The 26,346-nt window shown below is 47.2% G+C and overlaps 1 protein-coding gene across 4 annotated transcripts in view; it reads right to left on the bottom strand.

The window, feature by feature from the left end:
• skd (mediator complex subunit skuld) overlaps nt 1-26,346 on the bottom strand; it is a 159,061-nt gene that overhangs the window by 28,559 nt on the left and 104,156 nt on the right. For 3 of the 4 annotated variants that reach the window (XM_065427431.1, XM_065427429.1, XM_065427432.1), the window contains 7 exons: nt 22,653-22,970; nt 19,565-19,838; nt 16,580-16,842; nt 10,644-10,977; nt 10,124-10,291; nt 8,462-8,871; nt 7,580-7,774 (listed from right to left, as the gene is read on the bottom strand). In XM_065427431.1, coding sequence (XP_065283503.1) covers nt 7,580-7,774; nt 8,462-8,871; nt 10,124-10,291; nt 10,644-10,977; nt 16,580-16,842; nt 19,565-19,838; nt 22,653-22,970 — 1,962 coding nt within the window. The remainder of the gene's footprint in view (nt 1-7,579; nt 7,775-8,461; nt 8,872-10,123; nt 10,292-10,643; nt 10,978-16,579; nt 16,843-19,564; nt 19,839-22,652; nt 22,971-26,346) is intronic. The other variant, XM_065427430.1, reaches the window with a different exon arrangement.

Genomic DNA, 26,346 nt, shown 5'->3' with positions numbered 1-26,346 from the left:
ATCTCACTCGATGACCATGAACTCGCAGTCACAACGCGAGCGAATGCTTTGCACCAAGTCTCTAAACCTTGACACTACGTGACCACCAACACTAGACGTGCCAGAACCCAATGCGTACCAAGGCACGAACTGTTTTGATGCTGCAATTGCAATTGCTGTGGAAAGATTACCTCCAAGGTCCTGCGCGAGGAGACACGCACAATAGGTGTGCATTTCAGATAAAAACTGGAGGGCAAAACCTTGTATGCAATAAATAAGAGATTGCCACAAAACACAGGTCCACAGTTAAACTGATAACCCCACTGATATTCAGTACAACAGAACACCAATTTATTAGTTTCAGTAGGAAAGAGAACTCGATTCTATTCAACAGAAATTCCACTGGGTAAAAAAACACCCACTAGACCTGCATATTCTAGAATTGAGCTGTAAGCAGCGCTGGCACACTAATGTGGTGTTCCCTTTAATAAGGGTAAGCCACATTGTACATTTTGATTCCTGGGTACCTGAGTTACTGATAGCTTGCTAAATTCGTGTTATGCAATGCTAGGAGACTTAGCATCATATTTTCTGGCTCAAAATTTGTAAGCATTAGAATCTGTGAAAAATTTTCTAATACACAATATTCGAAATCTACAATTTGGTATTTGCACACCCCTAGTTCTTTTACCATGTTTATTCGAATCTAGGCTGATACTTATTTTTCAAATAATCATATACCAAACTCTAGGGTCAGCTTAGATGGAAGGATGGATGGATGCAAAACTTTAATGAAGGTCCTGAGGTACATGACTCAGCGTGCTGCGGGCCGCTCCCACGTTGGGACAGTCGGGCAATGCCCGACCGCTGCATTGTGGGCCCTCTGGACAGCCCATAGTTATGCCCCGGCATCGGGGCTCTTGATAGCGGAGAGCTACTTGTCCTCTTAGATACGAAGATTTTAATAAATGCCCCAATTTTTAATTGAAAATGATAAACATGGTGTATAGCTAACGCCATCTAGAAACGTCAGTACCGCAGCTGCTACTAGCTATGCCAGTAGCCAACTGAAGTACACGAGCGATGTCGCCATTCTTGTAATGGCACCAAATGAGCGATGCCACTATAGTGCTGCTTTCAAACGAAAAGTTATGCTAGCCGCAGAAGCATCATCATCAAATGTTCAAGCCTGGCGGCACTTCAGCACCGATGAGAAAAAGGTCCATTGTTGGAGGGGCAATGGGAGACGCTTTTTGTGTGTGCCGCAACGAGGAGATGACAGCGATAAGGAAGATGGCAACGAGGCTAGCAGCGATGACGACGCAGAACGAGCTCGGCATGTTAAAATTGAACAAATGCTGTTCTCATATTGTGAAAGCTGTCCTCACTTTTTTGTTTGGCCTACACTCTAGGCAAGTTTTTTTACATTTTTTTTATATTTTGGCTTTAGACATTTGAGGGTTGGCTTAGAATTGGGGCCGGCCTAGATTCGGAGTAAATACGGTGCATCTCATGACAAAACAAGTTCAATTAAGTTACGGTGTTTTATGTGCCACAATTTGCTTACGTCGCACGCCGCAGTGGGGGACTTGGGAAATTTGCACCACCTGAGGGTTTTTTTAACATGCACCTAAATCTAACTACACAGGTGTTTTCACATTTTGCCCCACTCAAAATGCAGCATTTTAATTCACTAGCTTCAATGTAAATAAAAAAAAAATCACAATTGCTTAGTTAGATCCATTGGTTCAATATAACCTGTTTGGTTATAACGATGTGGGAGTGTCCAACCCGCAGTTTTTTTCACTATACTTGAATTTCTGGAGTAAGCTATGTGTGTGAGTATATCATAACATGGAAACAGACTATTTAATTAGTTTTCGTTCTACTCACTAAAAGCAAGAAGCAGGATGGAGCTGAGAATGAGAGAAAAAGCGAATGCTACCATCAGTGGGGATGTGCGACTCTCATGCGTCCCCTAAGACGTTTTCCCCACGTCTTGCGTCTCCTGTAATCCGGCTGCTCTGCGTAGCTTAGTGTAGGCGGCGGTCAGCTTGGTTGCAGCGCATTACGAGATATGGCACGAGTGTTGCGCTGCTGACACCGCCTAGCTGCGCTGTTGGTCGGGCGCAAAAGGCAGAAGGCTGTTCTCTATGGCACCGAGTCGGCAAGCAGTGCGGATGTTCAGCGTGTGCACCGATCCATGCTTCTGCGAGACTGTCTCACGAGGCCTTGTTCGAACGCGCCACTGTTCGCATGACTGTACACACGATCGAATAGGTGCTGGTGTCCAACAAGGGGTGAACATATTCGCTCGCTATCCGGTTGCGGTGAGTTGGACTTCCTCTATTTGTTGCGCGCCCATTTGCTGCTAGCAGAATTAGTCTATGAAAGGTGCAATAACTGCCCTTGTGATTGTTTGCACTACTGTGTTGTCGTTCGTTTGCCCTAAGAGTGGGGTGAGACCTCCACACATCTCACTGTCTACCTCCATATCTCCGGTGAAAAAATTAATGTCTGTCCAGACAGTTGCCAAGTCCTTGACATTAGCCCCGAGAAAGAGGAATGGCGCCCTCTCGCGAGTGACGAGAGGGCGGACGCCAGGACGCCCTCTCGTCAGCGGCCGGACGAGCGGCCAGGACGCCGCTCGCTCCGGCTCGCTCCGGCTCGATCGGCTGCCGCGCGCGCTCGTTCCCTTCGTGTATGCTTGGGGTATGGGTGGCTCGAGCCGTACGGATTGAAGAATACGTCGGCTTCTTTCAGCTGCCATACCTTAACCACAGTTTCTTCTTCAAAAGCGTGTGAGTCGAGAAACTTTGCGGCTTGGATATCGCAAGCTAAGTATTAAAGGGGTCTACTAGTTTTTGCAATTCATATACCGTATTTACACGATTGTAAGTCGACTCGAATGTAAGTCGACCCCCCCATATCGCTTGACCGGGGAAAAAAAAAAAGAGAGCATACCCGAGGGCACATTCGATAACGAAAATTTATTAGTAGCTGACATGGTCACTCGACTACTCGTCTTCACTAGTGCTGCCATCGTCATCGTTGCTGCGGTCCCACAGCGCGTCGTGGTCCAGCAAAATTTCAAATTTGGCAAACGACCGCACCAGGACACCTTGCAGAACAGCAGCCCACGCCAAATGCACCCAACCACACGCAGCCATCACGGAGGCTCTTTTGACAGGTCCGATTGGCGTAATTTCGCAGTCTTCTGCCGCCAGCCACTCGTTGTACTCACGGCGGAGCAGAACCTTAAAATTAAGGCGAAGGTCCGGGCTTGTTTCATAACCACGTCGCACTTCAATGGCACGGACCGATCACACATTTCAGCGACGTACGCCGCAAGCTTAGCCTACAGCTCCGGAAAGCGTCCAGACTTCGGCACGTGGGAAATTTGTCACTTGCCGTCACAGGGTGAAAATTTTGCTTCGCTGCAGTCGCCACTCTCGCACCACCCATTTAGAAACATCGAAATTGCGGCCCGCTGCGCAGTGATTTGTTTCCTCGGCGTAAAGGATGGCAGCCCCCTTGAACGCTGCTGTGAACGAGTGCCGAACAATTAGTGGGCCTGCAGCACTCATGACGACTGGGGAAGCATAGAAGTAGCACGTAGCCGGCAGTCAAGTGGAACGCGTCAAAAAGTTGGTCAAACCAATTCCAATGTCTTTAAACAGAGAAAGAGAAACCGCGAGCGGTGTCTGCTCTTCCATGAACTACCGATACCCCCCGCAAGCGCCGCCGTCCTGAGGGTGTCGCCGCAAATGGGAACAGCGGCGCTTCCATCAACTATCGACACCCTCCCATGAGTGTTGCATGCACTGTAAGCTATGACTGTAAGACTCTCAAAAATGTTGAAAAACCCTTCCGAAAAGCGAACAAACACGCGGGATAGCAAAAAGACACGGGTAAGGCCATAGAGAAAACAAAATTGTAACTACGTTGTAGCTCTTGTTGGTATCGCTTTTTTTTGGCGGGGCCATGTTTTGGTTTCGATTGTAAGTCGACCCCCCAACTTCAGACTTTCAAATTTAAAAAAAAGGGGTCGACTTACAATCGTGTAAATACGGTATGCGCCGTGTCTATCGGTAACTTTTGACTAAAAACAGAATATCTGCGAATTCAACGCGCGAAGTTGTGTATGATGCTTCGCTAAACACTTAACATTCCTTTAGTATTTAGCTATGAGAGGTATTGCATTTTACGTGGAAGAAAAATTTGGTAATTGGCGTCAACATGTTATCCGATGTTAGAAAGACACTGCCCAGCGAAGCTGTCATAATGATTCCTATTACAGTCGAACCCGACTATATCGAACCCGTTTACATCGAATTATTCCTTATATCAAACAATTTATGGACACGGTATAGTTACAATGAGTATATATAGCAAAAATTATGCATACATCGAACAAAACTAATAGCGACCCCCGATATATCGAACGTCAAGCGGCGGAAAGTGCCCCCGGAAGTTGGCTTTCCCTCGCGGTGAAGGGAAAACCCGGCGGCGCGGCTCCATCCAACCGCTCCCCCTATGCGACCGCGCTACCTCGGAGCCGCCGACACCTCCCTACAAAAAATGATCCTGGCCCGCCCGCCTGCAGCGCTTGCCCAGACAGCCAATCAGAGGCTCTTGTGCCCTCGTCATGCAAGTTGGCGAAAGTGCGAGTTGTCTCGCTGCTTATCTGATTCATTGTGTGCGCCTTCTCCCGCAGTGTTGCCGTGATGAAGCGTCAGAATTCGCCTTTCGTCGTGAAGCTCGAAATCATAAACCGGGTCGAATGCGGTGACAAGTCGGATGTCTCTGCAACGTACAAGATTCCGAGGTGCACTCTCGGCACGATCTTGAAGGGGGAAATTAGGGCTAAAGCGGCCTAACTCGCGACCCGGTGCCCGTAGTGCCCGTGGCGCCCGACGCGTATGCACGGCCGTGTACGAGTGGTTCATCCAAAATAGCTTCAGCCGTACCGACTTCCGCGTGCTCGGTGATGACTGTAAATTCTGATTAATGCGACGAAGCCGTTGTCATTGTTGCCGAGGTTTGGAGCCAGCTGTCAGAATTTCCGGAAGCTGTTGACGAATCAACGGTGCGCGAGTTAGCGCAAATGATGGTGTCGCGACCACGGTAGAGCCCGGAAACGAAGACTACATTGCCGACATCGTGCCGAGCACAACTGAAAATGGGCACAACGAGGAAAGCAACGACCGTCTTTGGCCCACATCCTCCGAAGTGCGCTCGCACTAGTCCGGTGCTTCTGTGCGAAAGCGGAATGTTGCGGCCTCAGCTGCTCCGACTCCTTAGACAATGTGGGGAAGTGCGTGCCTCGCATGCAGCGAAATTGCCCAAGCAGAAGAAAATGCAGGACTGTTTCTTTGCGAAACGAAGCTAGTTTCATCAATAAAGTGATTTTATAAATGGTATGTGCATTTATGACATCCAATTATTTAGCAGGCTTATATCGAATTATGCTCTGTATCGAACTGATAGGCGTTTTTTTGCGAGTTCGATATAGCCGGGTTCGACTGTACTCTGGTGTGTTGTTCTATTCAAATATGGCCATTCATTAATGCGTAAAAAAATAGGCGCGCATTTCTTATGAAAATGTTTGCTGCTACTTTCATCCCCCTCTGAAACAGGCCTCCAAAAAACGAATTGCTCATGGCTGCTAACACGACGGCGCGTCATGTAAAGTATTTACATAATTAATTCACAAACACCATAGTAGCTATCACCTGAGAGAAAACTCTCGCTGTTTAGATCGAGAGCCACTCAATTGAAAGTGATTAAATGTTTCATAGTGGCCCTCAGTAGCCTTTATCGACAATATGGCACACCCCTGATCACGTAACGGTAGCAATCGACTGTCCGTATGACGAGGCATGCTATGTTCGCGAAACCCATCAGTTCACTTCAACTTTAAATTAAAACCATAAAGCATTTTTTTACAGCGCCAACTGGAATGGCTAAAGTATTCTCGAGCTACTACTACGCAGCTTAGATTGCCTACAAAAGGAAAATTCAAGCACCTTTTGTCTCACCATGTCTCGATCCAGCGTTATTTAATTATACAAACGGATAACTATTCGCTTCGTCGGTACATAAAAGAGAACCTTGTAGGCTAATTTAAGTTTGCTCCAATCCAATCGCAAACATTCATAAAGAAAGCACCACAAGCCTTGCATATACTTTCACTTGATTTCTGACCCTCCACCGGGGGAATTTCGATATCTTCAATATGTCCCGTACTACTAGTCATTGACGCTTCGACTGCTTTCTGGCTGCAGCTATGCGGTCCAGCAGGCATACTTCACTAAAAAAATTGGGCCGAGCAGCCTGTGTCAGTTTGCCAAACAGATTCGTCATGTACATTCCTCAAGCAACAAGCACCAGTAAATTTCTCAAGTGAGTTTGATTTGATTTATTAATTTCCATGTACACACACACATGTACAGAGGAGTGGTAAATGGAGGTGGATGAGGGAAAAAAGCCGCACAGACACGGCTTGAGGTAACCTTACCCTCTTAGGTACAATATGGCTGCATGGGGTAACACATCAAGCGCCATATAAATTACATTTATATAGTGGCCATAAAACATTGCCGTTATACAATATACAAAATCACAGTGAAATATTTCCACGATAACAATGCAAAACACACTGCGGCATTGAAATAAATAAATACACTTGGTAACATAGACAAAAAAAGAGGAACATAACATGCATTATTAATCATTAACAAACGCGCTTTAAAGAGGTGAGTTTAACGTGTAGCACGGAAAAGGGAATATATATTGGTACATTCCTATTTGTACTCTGTAAATAGCTGTAAGCCTTCATTAACTTTACTTCAAATTTCCGCCGCTTAAAAAAATAAACACGTGAAGAACCGCCTAATGTTGACAAGCAGTTAAAGAAGTAAGTGAGGCGTGTAGAATCTAAGCTCCAGTATTAGTTAAGTCACCGTGCTACTGCCGAGCGTTTCTGTGAGGAAATGCAAAAATTCGATATTATACCATGAACTACTCGTCGTGAGCAAATCTGTTTTAGCGGAATAAAATCTACGTTACTGCTGTAGAAGTCATATATAGCCAGCTTTGTGACATACTTGTTGCACCGCGGCAGGTATGGTATCATAACTGGATTCCTGTAGGCTATGCTCTTGCGATTGTCTATCCGCGTATGAAAAACCCGCAATGGGCTGGTCTGCGTCGCTTCGGCTGGCACTGTAGCGTTGCCTTCGTGAGCTGCATTGTTGTCTATGAAATTAGCTCGTTGAATAAATGTTCGCAAAGGAAGACGTCGTAAAAATATATTTGAGACGACCACCATAAGTATACAAGCAGAGAGAACGAGGGCGAACAAACGAAAACACCGCAGAAAGCGCCCAGACAACGCCCGAACTGTAGCAGACGACAGGCGCGAGTCCTTGCCCTGACGTCACACGAGCGGCGCTCGCAGCGCCGCTCGCGTTCGTTCTCGGGGCTAATAGCGAATATGAGTGGAAAAAATAAAATTAAAAAAAAAAATGCATTATTGATTTTCTGTTGCCATATATTCCGCTTGAAATGTACAAAAACCACCAACCGTAAGTCTTACCGATCGGGACTTGAGGAATTCATCTTGTGCAGCTGCTGGACCAAATCCTGTGAGAGATTTGACGTTGGACTGATGTGTGATGAGCCGTGCACACTGATAAAACACGGAGAGGGCATGTGACCGTAGCTGCTCTTGCCGACACACCCCCTCCAATATGTTGCCAGCATCTCCCAGAATGGAGTCCAGGCTCAGAATCTGAAAAAACATTTTTTCCCACCTCGGTCAGAACAACGCACACATCTAAAGACTGGCTGGCACTTGCTATTGGGCAGTGTTTGCTCTGGAAGTGACAAATTGGCAATGATATGCTCTGAACAGCTTTAACCTTCTCTGGGCTAATGACGCCTGTAGGAATTAATGTTTCACAGAAAATATTCGACACTGGGAAAAACAAACAACACTGTTCTTGGATACGTGTCTGCAATGCTAATGACACAATTTACCAAGTTTTTACTGCAGATACATATGGCTATCCCTGATTTTTCACAAATGTCTATGCATTATGGGAGAATGAGGTTAGGCCACTGCACAGCATTTTTGGAGAGTGCTGCCAAATGCATATACCCTGGCTTGGGGGAGGGAAAAGAAGAGGGGCCTTAGAATCTGCGAAATAATAATAATTTTGTCTTCGCTTTTCTCCGTCTTTTGGCGTTCAGATGCACGGAAACTTTCACTCCATTTAAAAAAAGAAAGGGGTACCAAAAGGGGTACCAAAAAGGGTAACAGGGACAGTCCAGGAATGGCCGCAGACAGGAGTTTTTAAAAGCTCGGTAAAAGTGAAAATGTGCGAGTTCAAACTATCTAAGACTTTACAGAGACTGACTGTACTTGCATTTTAGCACTACCCAGACATGGGCCATATAAAAATATGACACCACATACCTGAACATAGGTGTTGCTCTGCAGAGGTTCAGGCAGGCACTCGAGGAGCTGGGAGAAGCACCGGTGTAGCCCCAGAGTGGCCGTACGTAAAACATCAGGGTCTGAGCAGCCCAGTGTGAACGGTTCAACCAGGTACACAACCAGGGCTGGGGGTTGCTGCTCTTCCTCGCCCTCTTCAGCTGCAAGTGCAGAAACACTGGTGCCTGACGAGGCACCCGTTGTCGATCCCGATGTGCTGCTGGCTCCACCACCAAAACTGGCACCGCTCCCTGAACCTGTGCTGGTTGGCACTGCGCTTGATCCAGATTGGTTGGAAGACGGCGTTGAGCCACTCTGGTTCCCTGCCGTAGCTCCCGGCCCTGAAGCTGTCCCTGCAGCTCCTGACGCTGAGGATGTCTCCTGGGAGCCCTCTGAAACCCAGCAGTAAAACATTCAATAATGAGGTCACTAGTAATAACAGTGAACACCATATGAATTTCACTGGCATGCAAAGAATTTAAGTGAAACTAAAGTTCAATGTAACAAAGCTGATAAAATTGGCACTTTGTTAAATAGAAATTTTGTTATATTGAAATTCGACTTTTTACAGAAGCTGAAAAGTTTTACACTGGGCGTGGTAAACTTTCCTTACTATCGGGCAATTGGGAAAGAAAGAATGTCCATAAGAGAGAGAGAGAAAGAAAAAACTAAAAAGCATTTTGTTCACCGAGAGTCGAAAAAATGAACACATTCACACCTCTCACGTGAACACCATTCCTGTGCTTTTTCCCGAGCTTGTGGACGGTGCGGAACTACCGATATGGCGGCATATCGCATGTTTACGCACGTCTTTATCTGCTCTCAAAATGGTGGCATGCGCGAATGATATGCGGGTGGGCATGCAGCTGAACTTTGCACGCGCTGCACAGGACTATGAGAAGTCTCCATTTCGCCACATGATCACAAGCAGCCAATGAGGGGCTCGCATTTGTTTTTTACTTTTTTACACATTTGTCTTTATTGACGCGACACATGAGGCTCTTCTATGGCGGGAAAAACAGCTGAAGGACCGCTCTTTCAAACGAGACCAAGATGGCTATGTAATGGCGGACGGCTACGAAATGAGCCGCTGCCAAATATAGGCGTCTTTTGCGATGTTCTCGCGAGAAACCACGTTGAGTTCGCTTGTTTATTTGGTAATTTCTTTAAAACTTAGCGTCTCAAAGGCCCAATACTTCGGCTATGGGTGGAAGGGACCCCGATAATTATGAATATGACAAAATTGAAAAAACTATTTTTGCGTGATTTCTCGAAGCTAAAGACCCGCTCCCCCTCTTAAACCGCAATTACACATTGAGCGGGTATATACTAATGAGGTTTGACTTCATTGAAGTTTAACTCTACTTACTTGCATCACGAAAGCATTGCAATCTGTTGCTGAACACATTTTACAAACCACTTGGGAGATTCTCTGCGTATGTGCAGCACTAAACAGCTTTGGGAAAAGTAAACTGCAAAACTAACAATTGAAACCAAAGAAATAAACCAGCCTTACAAAAGCATACAAACCCGAGTCTGTATACAGCAGCACAATTTACGCTTAGTACAACTGGGCAGTTGTTCACATAAAGCCATCGTCCCCCAGCAGACTAATCAGGTGCACAAGAGAGCATTTTAACTGACCTGCAGTGTCATGTGGTCGTGGCGTGGCATTTCCTTCTTGAGCTGCCTCAGGCGTTGGCGGTGGCCGTGGTGAGGCAAGAGGTGCCCTGCCTTCAGCACCACACCGGTTCATGGTTGGGGGCCCTTCTAGCATGCCCCTGTCTAGGCTCTGCGTTGCTAGGTGAGGGCCTGCCAAATAACGAAGCCCCATAAATAAACCAGTCACTAAATACATCCACAAATTATGTCCACACATCTCACAATTCACTGGAGTCAACCTGAGGTGTTGTTAAAGCAAGTGGTAAAGTCAAGTTGTAGCCAACCATGCTATATGATTTCACTGCGTGGTTGTGCACTATACTGTACAACAATATGTTCATTTCAACTTTTATACTTGCATTAGCCATGACACATCTCTTTATCAGCCAATGCCTATTACCTGTTCCTGTCTTGCTGGATGGAGATTTTCACTGTATGGTAGAAATTTCCACCTGGCAATACTGACACCTTAAATACACAATGTTGAAGAGAATTATCTTACCCAGCTGTAGCTTGCAAGCACGAGCGAAGAGCCTCAGTCGAGGTCCAAGGGGTCCCTCTGCTAGAGGGCCCAGCCAGTCATCATCGGGAGCTGAAGCAGGTTGCTGTTGCGGCTCACTAGATGGCAAAGCCAGGCTGCCGGACACACGAAGAAGCCCCTCACGCAGACCTCCTCGAGAGAGTGGGCAATGGCGGCCAAGGTTCAGTGCCTGGTAGGTTGCGCTAAGATCTTGGAAGAAAGCTCGTACACCCGGTAGCACCGCTTCGCTGTCTGGCACTACCACCACGTAGGCAATGTCCCGTGACGGTGAGTAGGGCTCTAGCAAGAGCTTGTCCTGAATTAGCATTGACATGACATGTTAGCATTAAACACTTGAATACAATACCAGAGGGAATACCATTTGGTCAGGTGAAATCATGGTTAGGAAAGAAGCAGGTCACTGCAGGCAAATAATAGCTAAACAAAATGACACTTTGAGATCTGTACGGATCTCGAAGTGTCACTTTGTTTTGGCTATGGTCAATTAACTGCTCCTCTCCTAACAATCAAAGATCCATGTAAGCAGCACAAGTTGACTTATACACAACATGCATACTATAAACCCTTTTAGACACGGTGTACACATTTGTGGATTCGACTTATTTTTGCCATTACCGTGCAGTGCTTGTACTGCAAGGAAGAGACAAGAAACATTAAGCTTTGAGTAAATTGAATGTTCTGATTTCCTACAGTACACCCATTTCACTTTTGAGTGAAATGTGTCGCTTCAGACGTCCACTTTGGTGAAGGTACTACAGTGTTTGACGGGACATTTCAAATGGGGTGTTTGGGCAGCAATTACGAAATATTTTCCCCCCCCTTTTGTAATGCTTGCACGACATAATTAACCTGTGCATATAGTTCGAACAGGTGATTCAACATTTTTAATGATGGAATGTAATATGACTGACTATACAATAAATGAATATTCAATTACTAACATATCTTTTTGAAGTGAGGCCGACAGTATTTTTAAAATAATCATATAACAAACTCTAGGGTCAGCTTAGATTCGAGCATTTTAAAAAATGTGCCAGTTCGTAATTGAAAATGTTAACTACGGTGCATAGCTAGTGCCACCTAGCAAAGTCAGTATCGCAGCCACTACTAGCTGCACCAGTAACCAACTGAAGTACACGAGCGACATCTCCATTTTGACCTGTGTCGCATTGGCGTGCGACGTGGTGTTATCATAGTTGCACCAAACAGGCAATGCCACTATGGTGTCACTTTTAAAAGAAAAGTTGTGCTAGTCACAGAGGCATCGCCAAACGTTCAAGCTGGGCGGGACTCAGCATCGATGAGAAAAATGTCTGTCGTTGGAGAGAGCAACGGGACACGCTTTTTGCGTGTGCCGTAACAAGGAGATGACACTGATAAGGAACATAAGCACGCAATAACAGAGAAGAGCTGTTAAACGAGATCGCCCTCAAAAATAACGTACAGCGCAAAGGACAAGGACAGCGAAAGACGACATACACAGCGCTGACTTCCAACAAGATTTACAACCAACTAACCCAACAACCAACTAGCCCAAGCAACCACCCTAGTTCAATTTGACGCGTACTAACCTTGCCGAACTGTCGTGCATGCGTTGGCGCCCGGACGCGAGCTTGCGTGCGTCCACAAGCATACGAGGCTAGCACCAATGATGACGTAGAGTGAGCTCGGCATGTTCATATTAAATAAATGCTATTTTCATTTTGTGAATGCTATCCTCACTTTTTTGTTCAGCCTACAGTCGAGATAAGTTTCATTTCTTTTTTCTGGCTATGGACATTCAAGGGGTCGGCTTAGAATCAGGGCCGGCGTAGATTAGAGTAAATACAATATATAATTATGATGGACCTCTATAAAATGCCCAGTGTCATTCTCATCCCACCTTAATTTGCTTTCTATGGAGTCTCCAGCACCTTGGCATAAAATTAGCGTGTTTACTCGCATACTAGGTGCACTTTTTTTTTTTCCCAAAAAGTCCGGCTCGAAGTTTGGGGTGTGCCTATTACGCGGGGTAAAATGTACGAAATTTTTTCAGCTCGCATTCTTGCGCTTTAAAATTGAACATATGTCACGAATATGGCTACTCTCACATAATTTACCAATAAAACCAGCATAAAAGGAAAAATAAAAGCTACCTACTTACCTTTTAATGAACAGGCGAGACGTCGACTGCACACACTTAAAATTTATTAAGACATGACATGCTCCTCTCCTTCCGCTATTCAGAGTCCAAGTCGGAGATAACATACTCATCACCACCGGGTGGAGACTCGTCTTATTGTCTGAGCTACACAGCATGTCATCTTCGCGCGCATCCAGTGCGTTAGAGATCCTCGTCTTCTTAGAACTTTTCCTGACGACATCATCGGAGATCTCTCGCCAAGCTTCCACGATCCATCCGCACAACATTTCCATAGGCGGCCTCTTAATTTTGCCACCTGGAGTAAGTTGACCCTGTCCTCCAGCCATCCATTTAGTATACAGCCTTCAAACGTTGTCCTTAAAAGGCTTATTTAAGGACACGTCCAAAGGCTGCAGTACCGAAGTGAGGCCTCTGGGATCATGGCAATATCCGTGTGCAGCTCTAACAACTTCTCTCGTACACATTCTACAAGGTGCCCGCGAAAACTGTCCAAAACGAGCATGGCCGAATACAACAGGCCGCCCGGCCACCGGCCCCAAACGGTCTTGACCCAGTCCACCATCAACTCTGCGGACATCCAACCTTTCTCCTGGACCCTGACGTAGATGTCTCGAGGGAAATTTCTCTTTGGGAGCGTCTTTCTCTTAAAAATAACATAAGGCAGTAGTTCGCGCCCATCCGCAGTCACTGCCAACATGACAGTACATCTTTCTTTTTCTGCGCCAGATGTTCTAATAAGCACACTTTGTGCACCTTTCTCCTCTACAGCTGTATTTCTCGGCATGTCGAAACAGAGGGGGGTCTGATCTGCATTCCCAATCTGGGACAAAATGAAGTTCTTTTGCTGCCGGAGCCGTATAACAAAACGGTGGAACTCCAGTACCTTGTCCTCGTATGCTGAGGGCAAGTGCTGGCACAACGTTGTGCGCCTTCTCAGGGTAAGTCCATGGCGTCGCACGAAGCACGTTGTCCATCCGGAGCTTGCTTTGAAATCTTTCGCTTCTGCGTGCCTCAGTCTGCACTATGTCAAGAGACACTGCACAACCGTCCTGTCGAAGGCCCCGTATGTGTTGAACGAGTTGCTCTTCCACTTGCGCATACTTTCCGAACTTTGCACCGTGGAAGGCCCGTCGAGACTTCTTGGTGGCAGGAAGTTTTTCTTGCTGACCTCGCAAGCAGCGAATGCTTGTCTCTCCGACACTGAAATGCCTGCTTGCAGCACAGTTCCCATGCTCAAGTGCATACTGCACAGCTTTCAGTTTGAATGCAGCCGTGTAGCTACCGTACTTCCCCATTGCGGAACACGCGACCACACGAACTGCATGCCACTTGCAAAATGGCGAGATGTGGCGTTTTTTTCTTTTCTTTGCCTGTGTGGAGCATTGATGGCGATGGCACTGTCGCTTGTTTCGAGTCGCCCGGCCTCCCAGAGTCACCCAGCTTTCCGAGCTGCCTCAGCGAAGGTAGCGAAAAGCTTACATCCGCGGGGCGGCTTGGAGGGGGGGTTTTATCGATAGTTGATGGAAGAACTATTTTTTGCTCGTTGATGCGTTTTTCTTCTCTTTTTTGGTTTCTACGGCTGCGTTAGATTGTCGTGCTCGCTTGCTTTGCGGCAGTTCAGGGAGGGGGTATCGGTAGTTAACGATGGTTAACGGAAGAACTGGTTTTCACGATGTTGTATGTGCTGTGGGTCCGCAGCAGCTGCGACGGCAGCAACACTAATGAGGACTAGTAGTCCAGCAAATGCATTAATAAGCTTGGGTTGTGGAATGCGTGTGCGTGTTTTTTTCACCCGAGACGGAGGGGGGGTGGGGGGGGGGGCGTCGGCTTGCAATCATGTAAATGCGGTACTCATCACAGTGCCAAGTTCGGGGTGCGCCTATTATGCGAGCACCGTATAGTGCGGAATATAGGTCGAGGTTCTTTCAAAAAAATATTACTAAAAGGTCACCCCTCGACTTATATACCGGCCCTTGGCACAACATGAATAGTCGTCTGGCAACATGTAGGAGCACAGACTTTTCGGGATCCTCATCGTTATCGCCTCCTTGGAGACAGACGCGGACGCAGCCTACGCAGTTGGACCGACGCCACCTTCCCTTTTTGTGCAGCGATCGTTCCTAGCGTTGCTAATTTCCCGACAACCCGCGAGATGAGTACGAGTACTCGACGTCAGTTCACCGCGGCGTTTAAGAAGAAAGTCATCGAATATGCTGAAATGCATGGGAACATGTCTGCCCAGCAGCAATTTGGCGTGTCGGAAAAAAGCATCCGGTACTGGTGAATGCAGAAAGTCAAGCTATCTGCCTGCAATGCGCGGAAGACGTCCTTTTGCGGTCGCCGCGTGATGCACCCGGAGCTCGAAGATAAGGTGGCACATTTCGTCCGCGAGGATCGTGCCAGATCTTTGCCAGTGACAGCGGAACTCATCCGCATCGAAGCTATTGAGATCGCCCGAGAAACCGGACTGCCAAAGGAACAATTCAAGGGCTCCATTTATTGGGTTCGTCGCTTCATGCAACACAAGGGATTTGCACTTCGACGGCGCACATCAATCTGCCAGAAGCTGCCAGAGGCATACGAGGACAAGCTGGTCGAATTCCAGCGCTATGTTATCCGTCTCCGGCAGCAGCATGGCTACATGTTGGGACAGATCGACAACGCTGATGAAACGCCGGTGTGGTTCGACATGCCGTCGCCCACCACAGAGTGCAAACGCGGCGCAAAAGAAGTCAAGCTTCTTTCTACGGGGAACGAGCATTCGCGCTTCACGGTGATGCTCGCGTGTACTGCAGACGGCAGAAAGCTGCCCCCGTACATAATATTCAAGAGGAAGACGCTGCTGAAAGGCTTTCCCGCGGGATGTTGTCGTTCGTGTGAATGAAAAGGGCTATATGGACAAGGCCCTCATGCTCAATTGGATTAAGATCGTCTGGAATCGGCGACCTGGCGCACTCCTGCGGTGTCCGAGCATGCTCGTCTTGGATGCCTTTCGCGGGCACTTGACCACAGGTGTGACGCAGGCACTCCGCGACGGGAGGACGGAACTCGCCGTCATTCCGGGAGGCATGACCTCAACACTTCAGCCACTGGACGTCGTGCTCAACAAGCCCTTTAAAGACCGTGTCCGTGAGCAATATAATCAGTGGATGGCCGGCGAAAACCCGACGACCCCAACCGACCGGCTGCGCAGGCCGCCTCTCGCGACTGTGGCCACATGGGTGTCGCAGGCTTGGTGCTCGTTGCCAGACGATATGGTGGTGCGGGCATTCAAGAAGTGTTCCATTAGCAACTCCTTGGACGGCACCGAGGATGACATGTTGTGGGACGCAGCCAGCGAAAAGCAGTCGTCTTCGGACGAAAATTCAGACAGCTCAGTCGAATGAGCAGGTGACGACTCTGGCGGCACCACTAAATAAAAGAAAGTTTTGTGCCTTATAATTTTTATGTTGACTTCTTTGCTTCAATGTAAGGGGGTCGACCTATATTCCGCCTCAACCTATATTCCGCATTATACGGTAAATACAGTATGTAAATTTCACACATTTATTGATGGTCGATCGGAATTCGTGACTGAAGGGGATAAGCTCTTGCCTACACAAAATCACAACAAAAAGACAAAGCAGGACAATAGCAAAACAGGGCTGGTAGACATGACAAAGGTTTTAAATAGTCAAGCTGCCAACAAATCGCATTACATGGAGACAACTAGTTTTCAACTTGAGAAACAAGAAATGCAACCATGCAAACTCACCCAGTACTTCAGGGCAAAGGGTGAGAGGGCAAGCCAGTCCCGGTCATAACCAACCAGGAGGGATGGGATGGGCTGCGGCTCACACTGGTCTTCGGTGCCTCGGCCAGCAAGACGATGAAACTGCCGCCAAGTGAGGGGTCCTGCCACGCGGTACGTGACCTCCCAGAGACCCTGGTTGCGCTTCTTGTGTACAGCATCTTGTAGCAATGGCTGAAGGCCACGAAGCAGTCCCATCGTCATCAAACTACTAGCGGGACATGGGCCTGTAGAGGTGCACAGACATAGTTCTCTTGTCAGGGCAGACAGGTATAGAACTGCATGCAACAGGAGTGCTATGGGGAACCAGTGCTGGAGTTTTCACGGTGCCTGCAGCGCCGCCCTGGCCGTCAGAACGTGCATAATGCAGCCTCCCCCGCGGACGAAAATTGCGTTGCGTGCCCTTAAAGTCGAAGGAAAACAAAAGGGCGCCGACGATACTGTTGCGTATACAAGTGCCACAACTAAGCCGGGATGAGGGAGGATGTATCCTCCTGCGTCTTTCCATCTAAACCCTACGAACAAGAACGGAGGTGGCGTTGGATCCAAGCAGTCAGGCGAGCGGAGTAAGCTCCCGTCTTGTCGCCCTGTCAAGCGGTGTCGGGCTGGTTTCTAAATCAAATTTCGCGTGTATCCTTGGTTTATTCGTTAGTGAAGACGGTCAGCCATGGCAGACAGTACCAAACAGCAGAATCTGCAGTCGGTATTTCGTCGGAAACAAAATGAGCAATAGCATGCACCATCCGGCATATGTACCATTTTTCCTTCGCAATGCCACTGCCAAGCCCCTTCCTACGTCACCGCACCAAGTGAACGATACGGAAGGTAAAAATTATCGATTCATTGCCAAGAATTATGTGGGAGGGAAGCTGCCTTGTAATATGAGTTGTATGCGCATAGTGCCGGCGCACGTGCGACTAAGCCACCTATGTGTTTATAAAAATGCGCATGCGGATGAGGACTCTGCGCTGAGATGCATCCGGCAAATTTATGTAATTAGTGCTAAATGTAGCCAGGATTGTTACGGATCAAGCAGTGGAGCACTCAAACCTTTGCTTGCGCGAGTCAGCTGATGCGATTAAAGCTTTCTTCTCCATTGACTGCTGTGGCGAAGTAACATCAGAATTTTTTATGTCTAGCCAGAGAAATATGGAATATCTTCAGGCCAACTAATACTTACGAAACCATAGCGCAGAACGACCGGAGCCATAACTGCTAGATTTGCAAGGCAGGCAGCCACGCAAGCATGGCATCAATACACGACGCAACCGTTAAAGAAACACACGTGCTCGCCGCGACGCACTGTTAAAAATATATAAAGCTTAAAAAGCTTCTTTCGTCATTTCTTCACTTGATGGCACTAGCTTCTTTACAAAAACTGTCCACTTGAAGCGGCGCGAAAACGGAAACATACGAACTATTATACGGCTGCGTATGTGTGTGTGCCATCTGGTTGTGTGGCTGGAATATGCCGCGTTTCGTCGGCAGGGCGGCGTGCAACGCACTCTTTTCGACGCGCCGCCTATCCAGCACTAGTTCCCCATAACATAGCAATTAAAATCGTAACTGCCTGAGCACTACTATTGGATAAAAAACGAAAATCGCATTGGCAACAACCTACCACCAGAGCCATCCAACACAGTGTCATTCTAATCACAAAATGGCGAAAGAACACGTTTTTGCCAAGGTCACTGTTGGTTTATATTGAGCTCGATTACTATCTAGAGCAGCATTCTTGGCCAATAACCATAGGAGGTACTGTCAATTTCGCGTGATTTCGTTCGGCTCAGCGTCGAATGCACCGGTGTAATTGGCTGCCGGCATTTCTGGTGCTGTGCCAAGCTCGTTATCTGTGCATAAAGTCAGGAATGCTGTCAGCAGCGCACTTTGACAAATCCGATGCAAAGTCTTGCAAAAGTTATAGCTGCATCTAAAGTGATTACTCAAGAATACTGCCCGTTATAAGATCTTGTTGTTGAGCGCAGGAGTTGGCCGACGCTGAAGGGAACTTTGAGAAGGGAAGGTTTATTTACATTATGTACAGAGCTTAGGAACAAGTAAAATAACAGTAACCAGTCATCGATGGCTGGTAGCACATCGTATACTGTGGCTCGTGGCAAGAACGTCTCTGAATGTTTCTCCCTTTCTGGTGGTTTGCTGGCTTATAACCCCTCCAGTCTGTCAGGGTCATGCCATTTTCGTCCAATCGGCAAACCCGCACAGATGTTGTCATGTTGCGATGAGCTTCTCCCCCTGTCTGTTTCACAGCGTTTGTGGTGGAGTGCAGTTGGGAGTGTACTACAGACTTTTAACGGGCGATAACCCAAACGTGCTGCTCAGCCGGCATGAGGTGAGCGTCATGTTTAGCTCTGGTGAAATCGTGGCATTGTAATCCGGTGTTGTCCACCAGGTCACTTTCATTTTTGCTTCCCATCAGCTTTCAAGACGACAATGCGCGTCTTCGTTTCGTGTCGCTCGAGCTCCACAAGCTCAACAAACGTCGGCAACTTGTCTCATGCCACAATGATTTTCACTGAGTGGGCACATCAAAGTTTCCCACCAAAATACCTCCCCCAAAGAAGCTGCAGACTCGGGTTGAAATAAAGAATTGCAATGCAAGTCTCTCCCCACAAGGTCAATCCTGTGCTCAGAGAAGCTTTACTGCACGAGGTCTTTTTCTATGCATTTGACTAAAAAAATAAATGAAGGAACCAGCTACAACAGCACCAACACCATTAGCAATTTATGCTGGCTTGCGCTTGGTCGCAGCAAGCCTGATTAATGTGTAGGCATTTTGTCATGTACAACATCATGAAGGCATTTCAAATAAATAAAATAGCTCATTGTAAGGGGAGAACAACACCAGTGGGGAGCGGGAAAGAGGGAGAACCTCTAAATATATGGCAGAAGACATCTCAAGCAGGACCAGACAATTAGATCACTGCTTACAGTGCAGATAAGGCCAGTGATGCAGGCAGGAACTTTTGAGGTTATCCTCCAGTGGTCGAGCAGCGACAGCCTCGAGTGCTCCGAAGGCAACCTCGCAACCGTCCAGGGCCTGCAGAAGAGCCAGTGGGGCCGGCGAGGGGCGCACTCCCACAGGCGGCGGCAGTGGTGGCTCGGAGCCCAGCTGCAAAGTCTTGTGCAGCACTGAACACGGAGATAAGGACATGCCCAGACACTGGTTCTGAACATAGTCCAACAGGCCTTCCTCGTCTACCTGCTGGGAAGAGAAGGAAGTGCGTGTCAGAAGGCTCCCAACAGCATGAAAATACAGCTGGCCACAAATGTTTGTGAACCGTGTGATCTCGAAAAAAATTGAATTTCCAAACAATTTTCGACCGTAGCCAATAAAGCTATATAACAGTAGCACGCTGTTTGCATATACTACTAGTGCAGACTGCAGAAATATTCAGCTTATACTGCGATCCTGCAGCGTGTGAACTTTTGTGGCTGACCGTACATACAGAAAAAACAATTCCTTAGCAATACTATGGTCAACGGTTGATACCCTTTTGGAAAGCACAACTACAGCTGCTGACTGATAGCCCGAATACTCGTGAAGTGCATAAAAGTTGGAATAATGGGGAGTTCAAAATAATAGATTTGCCAGAAAATAAGTTACTTTATTTTACAAGTGGCCAAGATTGTCAATTTCTTGGCTGTGCGATAACCCATAAAGCCCACCAGCCGTAAAGATGTATTTCAGGGGGAAAACTCGAAAGCAAAAGTTGCTACGCAATAAGAGTGCCATAAAATACAGATCCACTATTAAACTGAAAACATCATTGGAATTCAGTACAAACATAACTAACTACTTCTTCAGTTTCAGAGGGAAGAAAAACACTTGATTCAACAGACATTTTATTTAAAACTTCTTTTTCTAGACCTTCATATATCAGTGAGCTGTAATTAGTGCTGGCATACTAATGTGGCTATCCCTTTAGTAAGAGTTGACTGTACTGTACATACGGATTCCTAGGCACCTAAGTGTCTCATATCTTGCGACATTCTTGTTATGCAATGCTAATGGACTTCTGAGCATGTGAAGCACCATGTTTTACTGCACAAAATTTATAAGCATTGCACCTTGTAATAACTTGTCTGATATAGTCAATAACCGATATTTTGGACATGCCTGATTATTTGGATGCCTTCGCGGCACCACCGTTTACACTATAGAGCCAATGCATAACGACGCCTAAAATTTTGCATGCAGAAACCTTTGGCCTTCCGATTTTTCTGAATTTTTACCATGACTACAGGTCCCAAACAGCAGTAATCAAAGTAACTGCCGCTGCCATTTTGATTATGCCACAACCTCAAACCAGCGCTCTTGCATGCCTAGCCATTGTGGCCACCATAGCCATTTGCGTTTTGTGCGCAGTCGTATGGTCGTTTTGTGCTGTCATGCGCTCTGCAATGCTAGGCCTATACTTGCTTCAATGTTCGCTAGCCTGTTTGGTGCAGTGTTTTTCACTGAAAGGATGTGCCGCTGTCCACAATGGTGCCTGTCTTCGTCACTTTTGCCAACGCCTTCAAAGCACGAAACGCGCTGCAAGACTCAAGCATTGCATAATGTGGGTTCTTAAATGTCAGCTTCATTGTGGCACAGCGGTGTTACGCAATCAAGCATATACAACATATTGCAGTGAAGCATATCAATAGCGGAAAGGGGCCATATATGTTGCTTAATTACAAACGCATGCACCTGCTGTCTCCTGTCACACTACGAGCACCGAGACACTAAATAAATGTACTAGCAGGCCTTCAGAGCTATTTCAGATGCAGCTGTGACAATTTGAACCCTTGAAGACAGTACGAGGCATGCATTCATTTCTTTGTCTGTTCCTTTTTTTAAAAGTTTCCGCAATTCCAAGGGAGTCCTAAAAATCGAACATTGACTGTATTCAATTTAAAAGCCGGCTTTTTCGTATTTTTTTTTTTTTGATGCAATATTCAGCACTTCCACACCCTTAGTTGTTACTAACGTATTTACTTGCATAATGATCGCACTATTCTGTAAAAGAAAAAAAGAAAAAAAAATTGAAGCAAAGTCAGGGTGTGATCATAACGCGGGTTAAATTTCTCACAAAAAGAAACATTTTCTTTTTTCATCCCGCATTTGCTGCGGGATGACAAGCAGGCAGCTGCTGCTGTCAGAGCGGGACACCAAAACAAAAATGGCGGCCAGCGGAGCAAGCTGGACGCGCCGATTGCGATTATATTTTTTTTTGTGAGTACATTACGCGCATTGAAACAGTTTCTTCTGTATTAGTAACGAATAATATTGTTAATATTGGCAAGTTTGCGACAATAACGCAGCCATGTCCACTTTGAGGGGACAGAAATGGAGATGGGCACACTTAGCTGCCAGTGCCATAGAAACATATGGCGGGCATGCTGCGGAAACTGCGGCATTTGTCTTCACTGCTATCCTAATACGGCACGTTTCAGCTAAGGGTGGGCGAATATCTTAGCTGCGTTACAAGTGTCGGCGTATGAATAGGGTACACTTCTAACATATCAGTGTAAACGTGGCCACTATCGTTGCCGCTCGCGATTTGTTGCGTGCCTACGAGTGCAGACGAGAAGAATCGAAAGGTGCCCTTTATGTTGTTGTTGACCAATATCATTATGAAGCCTACATATACTAAAGCCAAGGCAAGTTTGTTGTAGCTTTTTTTCATGGAAGTGCGGAAAGTGATGAAAGGAAAGAAATGGGGCATCTGCTTAAGAATGTTGGGTGCGTGCAGACCGCTTGTTATTTTTTCAAGAGTCGTTCGCGTAGCATTCGACAGATGGTAAGTGCGATCATCATTAGCTAGACTTGGCACACAACATATCGCTGCGACAAGTTCAGGGTGCGATCATTACACGGAAAAAAAAAAAAGTTTAAAAAATTGACGACAAAATTCAGGGGTGCAATCGTTACGCAAGCGCAATCATTATGCGAGTAAATACGGTATATATAGTATGTTTATTGGTTGCCAAGACATAACGAACAATTTCGTCAGCTGACAGAATAAGCACACACCTTGGCCAAAGATGGAGTGGGGAGATGGCCAGCAGCAGACATGCCCAATCCTGTTCTGGCAGCTGGGCCAAGCCGTGCCTGCTGCTGCTGCTGCTGTTGTTGTTGTTGCTGCTGTTGAAAGAGGGCCCTTGCATTTGGTCCAGGTCGCGCCTCATAAGGCAGTCCCGTTATGTCAAGCTCATCCTGGTAGAATAGCCCAGCTCGGTGCGACTGATGCCGGTTCACAACAGCCGAGAAGCCACAAGTGCACTTGTACTGGGCCTCCTCACTTGCAGTGGGGACCAGCGATGGGGGCAGATACACGCCAACATCCGCACCCTGAGCCAATCAAGAAATGGTCCCCGGTCAATAGTGCTCCTGGCTCCAGAAAACAGAAGGGTACTAACTTGGGTTGCACATCTTATACCTAAATTGGCTAACAGTGCATGGGACAGAACAAACAGAAGGAACAGCTGACACTCTATTCGTCTGTCTTCACTTCATGTACGCAGGCCTGAGGATGCTGTGGTACTCACTGCTACAGAAAAGCAGTGGGGTGAGCTCATGATTACTCTCTGAATCATGCTTTCTCTCATGTTTAAACACTGGTGGAAAGCTGATATTGCACCTTGTCCGCATCGCAATACGGCTCCCTGAGCCAAATGACGAGATTTAAAACCGAAACCATGATGTAAATTACTATATGCTCATTCCGCAGGGCATGATTAAACAAGGAAGGGGCAAGTGTGCGCAGCCCTCTTGTCATCCTTTTTGCATACCTAAAGAAGCATGAAATGAACACAGTAGCACATAATATGAGCAGCAACTTCAGGGTCCTAAAAGACACACATAAACATTTTTTGCAGAAAACTCTGAGAACTTGCAACAAGCCAGAACCTCTCACATGCAGACTTACATGCCACTGATGTATGTACTCTTGCCCATTAATTACCACTTCAGGTGCACATTAACAAACTTGTGCTAGAAGGCACAGATACGGTTAAACCTTGATATAATGAAGTCGCTAAAATCGGCAATTTGCTTCATGGTATCAAAATTTTATTGCATTGAAATTCGACCTTTCATGCAAATACAGTAAAACCTCGTTAATTCGAACTCGGTTTATTCGAAATCCCGCGTAATTTGAAGGTTTTCGGCGGTCCCAACAGTTTGCATGCAAATTTTGCCAGATAATTTGAACAGCCAGTGTGCCCATTTCCGGATAATACGTCAGTTTAAACCATGGCCCCCGTGATCTGCAACAAAAAAGTTAGTGTGCCAGTCTCTGAGGCCAGTATAGTTGCTGGAGTGGCAGCCAGGCGGCACTTTAAACCAACCTTCTGTTTTTGGCGAACGTTGTGCGCAGTTTTGTGGAACGTGGCGGCGGTAACAGTGAATTGCTGAGCACTGTCAATGGCTCCTTTACTAGATGCCTGCCACGTTGTCTGGTAAACTCGGTTCCGTTCCCTCTCCCTTTTCTCGTCTCCGCGAAAAGGCAAAGAGCGCCTCTCATGGCGAACGCCTGCAATTTATATCACGTACTGCGGCAGATTACCATGGCATCTGTCACCATCTCAGAGGCCCGTGATAATGCTCGCTATGTTTATAGTCCGACGTTATCGGAGCGCGGGCAAGCGTCGTTCGTGGTCAGTCACGCTACGCCGGTTGCGCTGCGCCAGCCGAGATGCCATCGCCTCTATACTTGAACGCGCGCGCCTTCGGCTGCTATCTTCGGAGCATGCGCAGAACGTTTGCCAAGTCGTGCGCCATCGGCAAAAGCCGCCTGCGGAGTTGTGTTGGCGCCTTTTCCTTCGCGTGCAATGCATTGTGGTGCGAGAGTTCTGCCGACTCCGATGCGCGAATGGCTTAGGAGCCATATCGGCGCCGGGCCCGTCGAGGCGCGTCGGAAGCCGCCGGTTACGTTGGCTGCGCAGGTGCGCTCGACTTTAGGGGGGCCGTTTTTGCCGACGTGACGTAGCGTGCGCGCGCGCGCGGGAATTATGTCGGACTATAACAGACGTTCGCGCATATAACGCGCCGGCGGAAGCATTCAGTCACCGCTGCCACATCCACCGGAAACTGAAAAGGCAACGAGCGCCGCCTCAGGGAATTTATGCTGAACTAAGGGAAACGCCACTACAATGGGAAAGCGAGCAACGCGGCGGGCATCTAGTAAAGGAGGTCTTCGGCAGTATAACCAGACTGGAGGACGCAGCCGACGGTGCGGCTAACTACCGCGCCAAGCAGTCAAGCATCGATGCGTACTTAAAGTGACTGTTTTTCAGGCGAAATAAAGGTGCAGTGTTGATACAGCCACATTTCGTATTTTTATTTTTCGTTTTTAGTCCATTTTTGATAATTCGAAAACCCGGTTAATTCGATGATTTTTCGCAGGCCGATGGACTTCGAATTAACGAGGTTCTGCTGTAAGCACAGTCGCTGACAGACTTCTCTTTGATGGAAAGGTTGTAAAGCTTTCCGAATTACCGAGCAATCGAAAAAAGAAATGCAAATTTGAATGAGAAAAAAAATTCATTATGTTCGATTTGAGAGTCGGCAATGAGAGATATGGTTTTATGCTGCATTGATGATATCTTCACATTGGCGGTACGGAGCGAAGCAAGCAGCACTTTCACATCCACTCCGCCCCCGTGACAGATAGTGTCGAAAAGTGCTGACAGCGGGGAGCAAATACTTTGTCTAGCTCTGGCTGCAAAGTGTCTCCAAAACCCGAGATTACGCAACCTAAATTTTTAAACGTATGGAAAGACAGCGTATATGATGCCAAACCCTCTTGGCACGCCCACTGTTTTCACACGCGGCAGATTACCTCTAAAAAAAAGGCGTGTGGGCTGCGCCAACCTCCCATTAACCCCCCCCCCCCCCCCATTTCCTCGCGCACGCTTAACCGCGTTACCATGAGCTTCTTTCTTGCTCGCACGGGTAGACAGCACTCATCAAACCACCATCCTTCTCTTCTCACCCACACACGCTTTCGCTAGCACGAAAAACACAGAGCGCACAAGGCACGACGGGATCTTATCACACTTGAACTTTATGTCATATCATAAGAAGCCCACAAACATGGCTGAAAACATATGACTAATGAAAATCGCGCCCCTCGTTTAAGGGGAGACGCGGGTCTTGAAATGTCAAAAAATCGCAAAAAAGTCGATTTTCGGGAAAGTGCGTTTTCGCTACGTTTATACATTCAAGAATCCCTCCGCGAAATCTAGAACCTAAATTTAATCGGAAAATAATAAAAAAACACACTTGTACGGGCCAGAGTGGCCGCGGAATTAGCAAAAAATCACCAAAAATGTTCGAACTTCGCGCCGTCGTCATTTGCGAACGCGTTGGCCGGCGGGCGCCATATTGAGCTTGTTTGGAAGCTGCTTTCTTTGTGCGTATTTTGCGCCAGTTCAATATGGCATAGGTGAGGAGGAACCGACGCTATCGCGTCATTTCTGAAGGATGCGCCCGTGCCGCTGACTGGCCAAAGCACGCACGCCCCCCGTGCGCCTCGCTCCTATTGGTCTGGCGCCGTTTGAGTGCCGATTCCCGCGTTCCCGACAGGCTGGTTGCTCTCGAGCGCTGCGTGTTTGTGTGGTTTCATCGCGCCGCTGTGAACGCTTGGCCGCTTGCTTCTCGACAACGTTCGATAAAGTGTCTTTTTCGCTGCCCGGAAGGCTGGAGGAGACCGTCGTATGAAGAC

The sequence above is a fragment of the Dermacentor albipictus genome, chromosome 2, assembly GCF_038994185.2.
Source record: "Dermacentor albipictus isolate Rhodes 1998 colony chromosome 2, USDA_Dalb.pri_finalv2, whole genome shotgun sequence".
Lineage (NCBI taxonomy): Eukaryota > Metazoa > Arthropoda > Arachnida > Ixodida > Ixodidae > Dermacentor > Dermacentor albipictus.
Note: the sequence above shows the minus strand (reverse complement) of the source record. Positions and strands in the feature narration are given on the sequence as shown.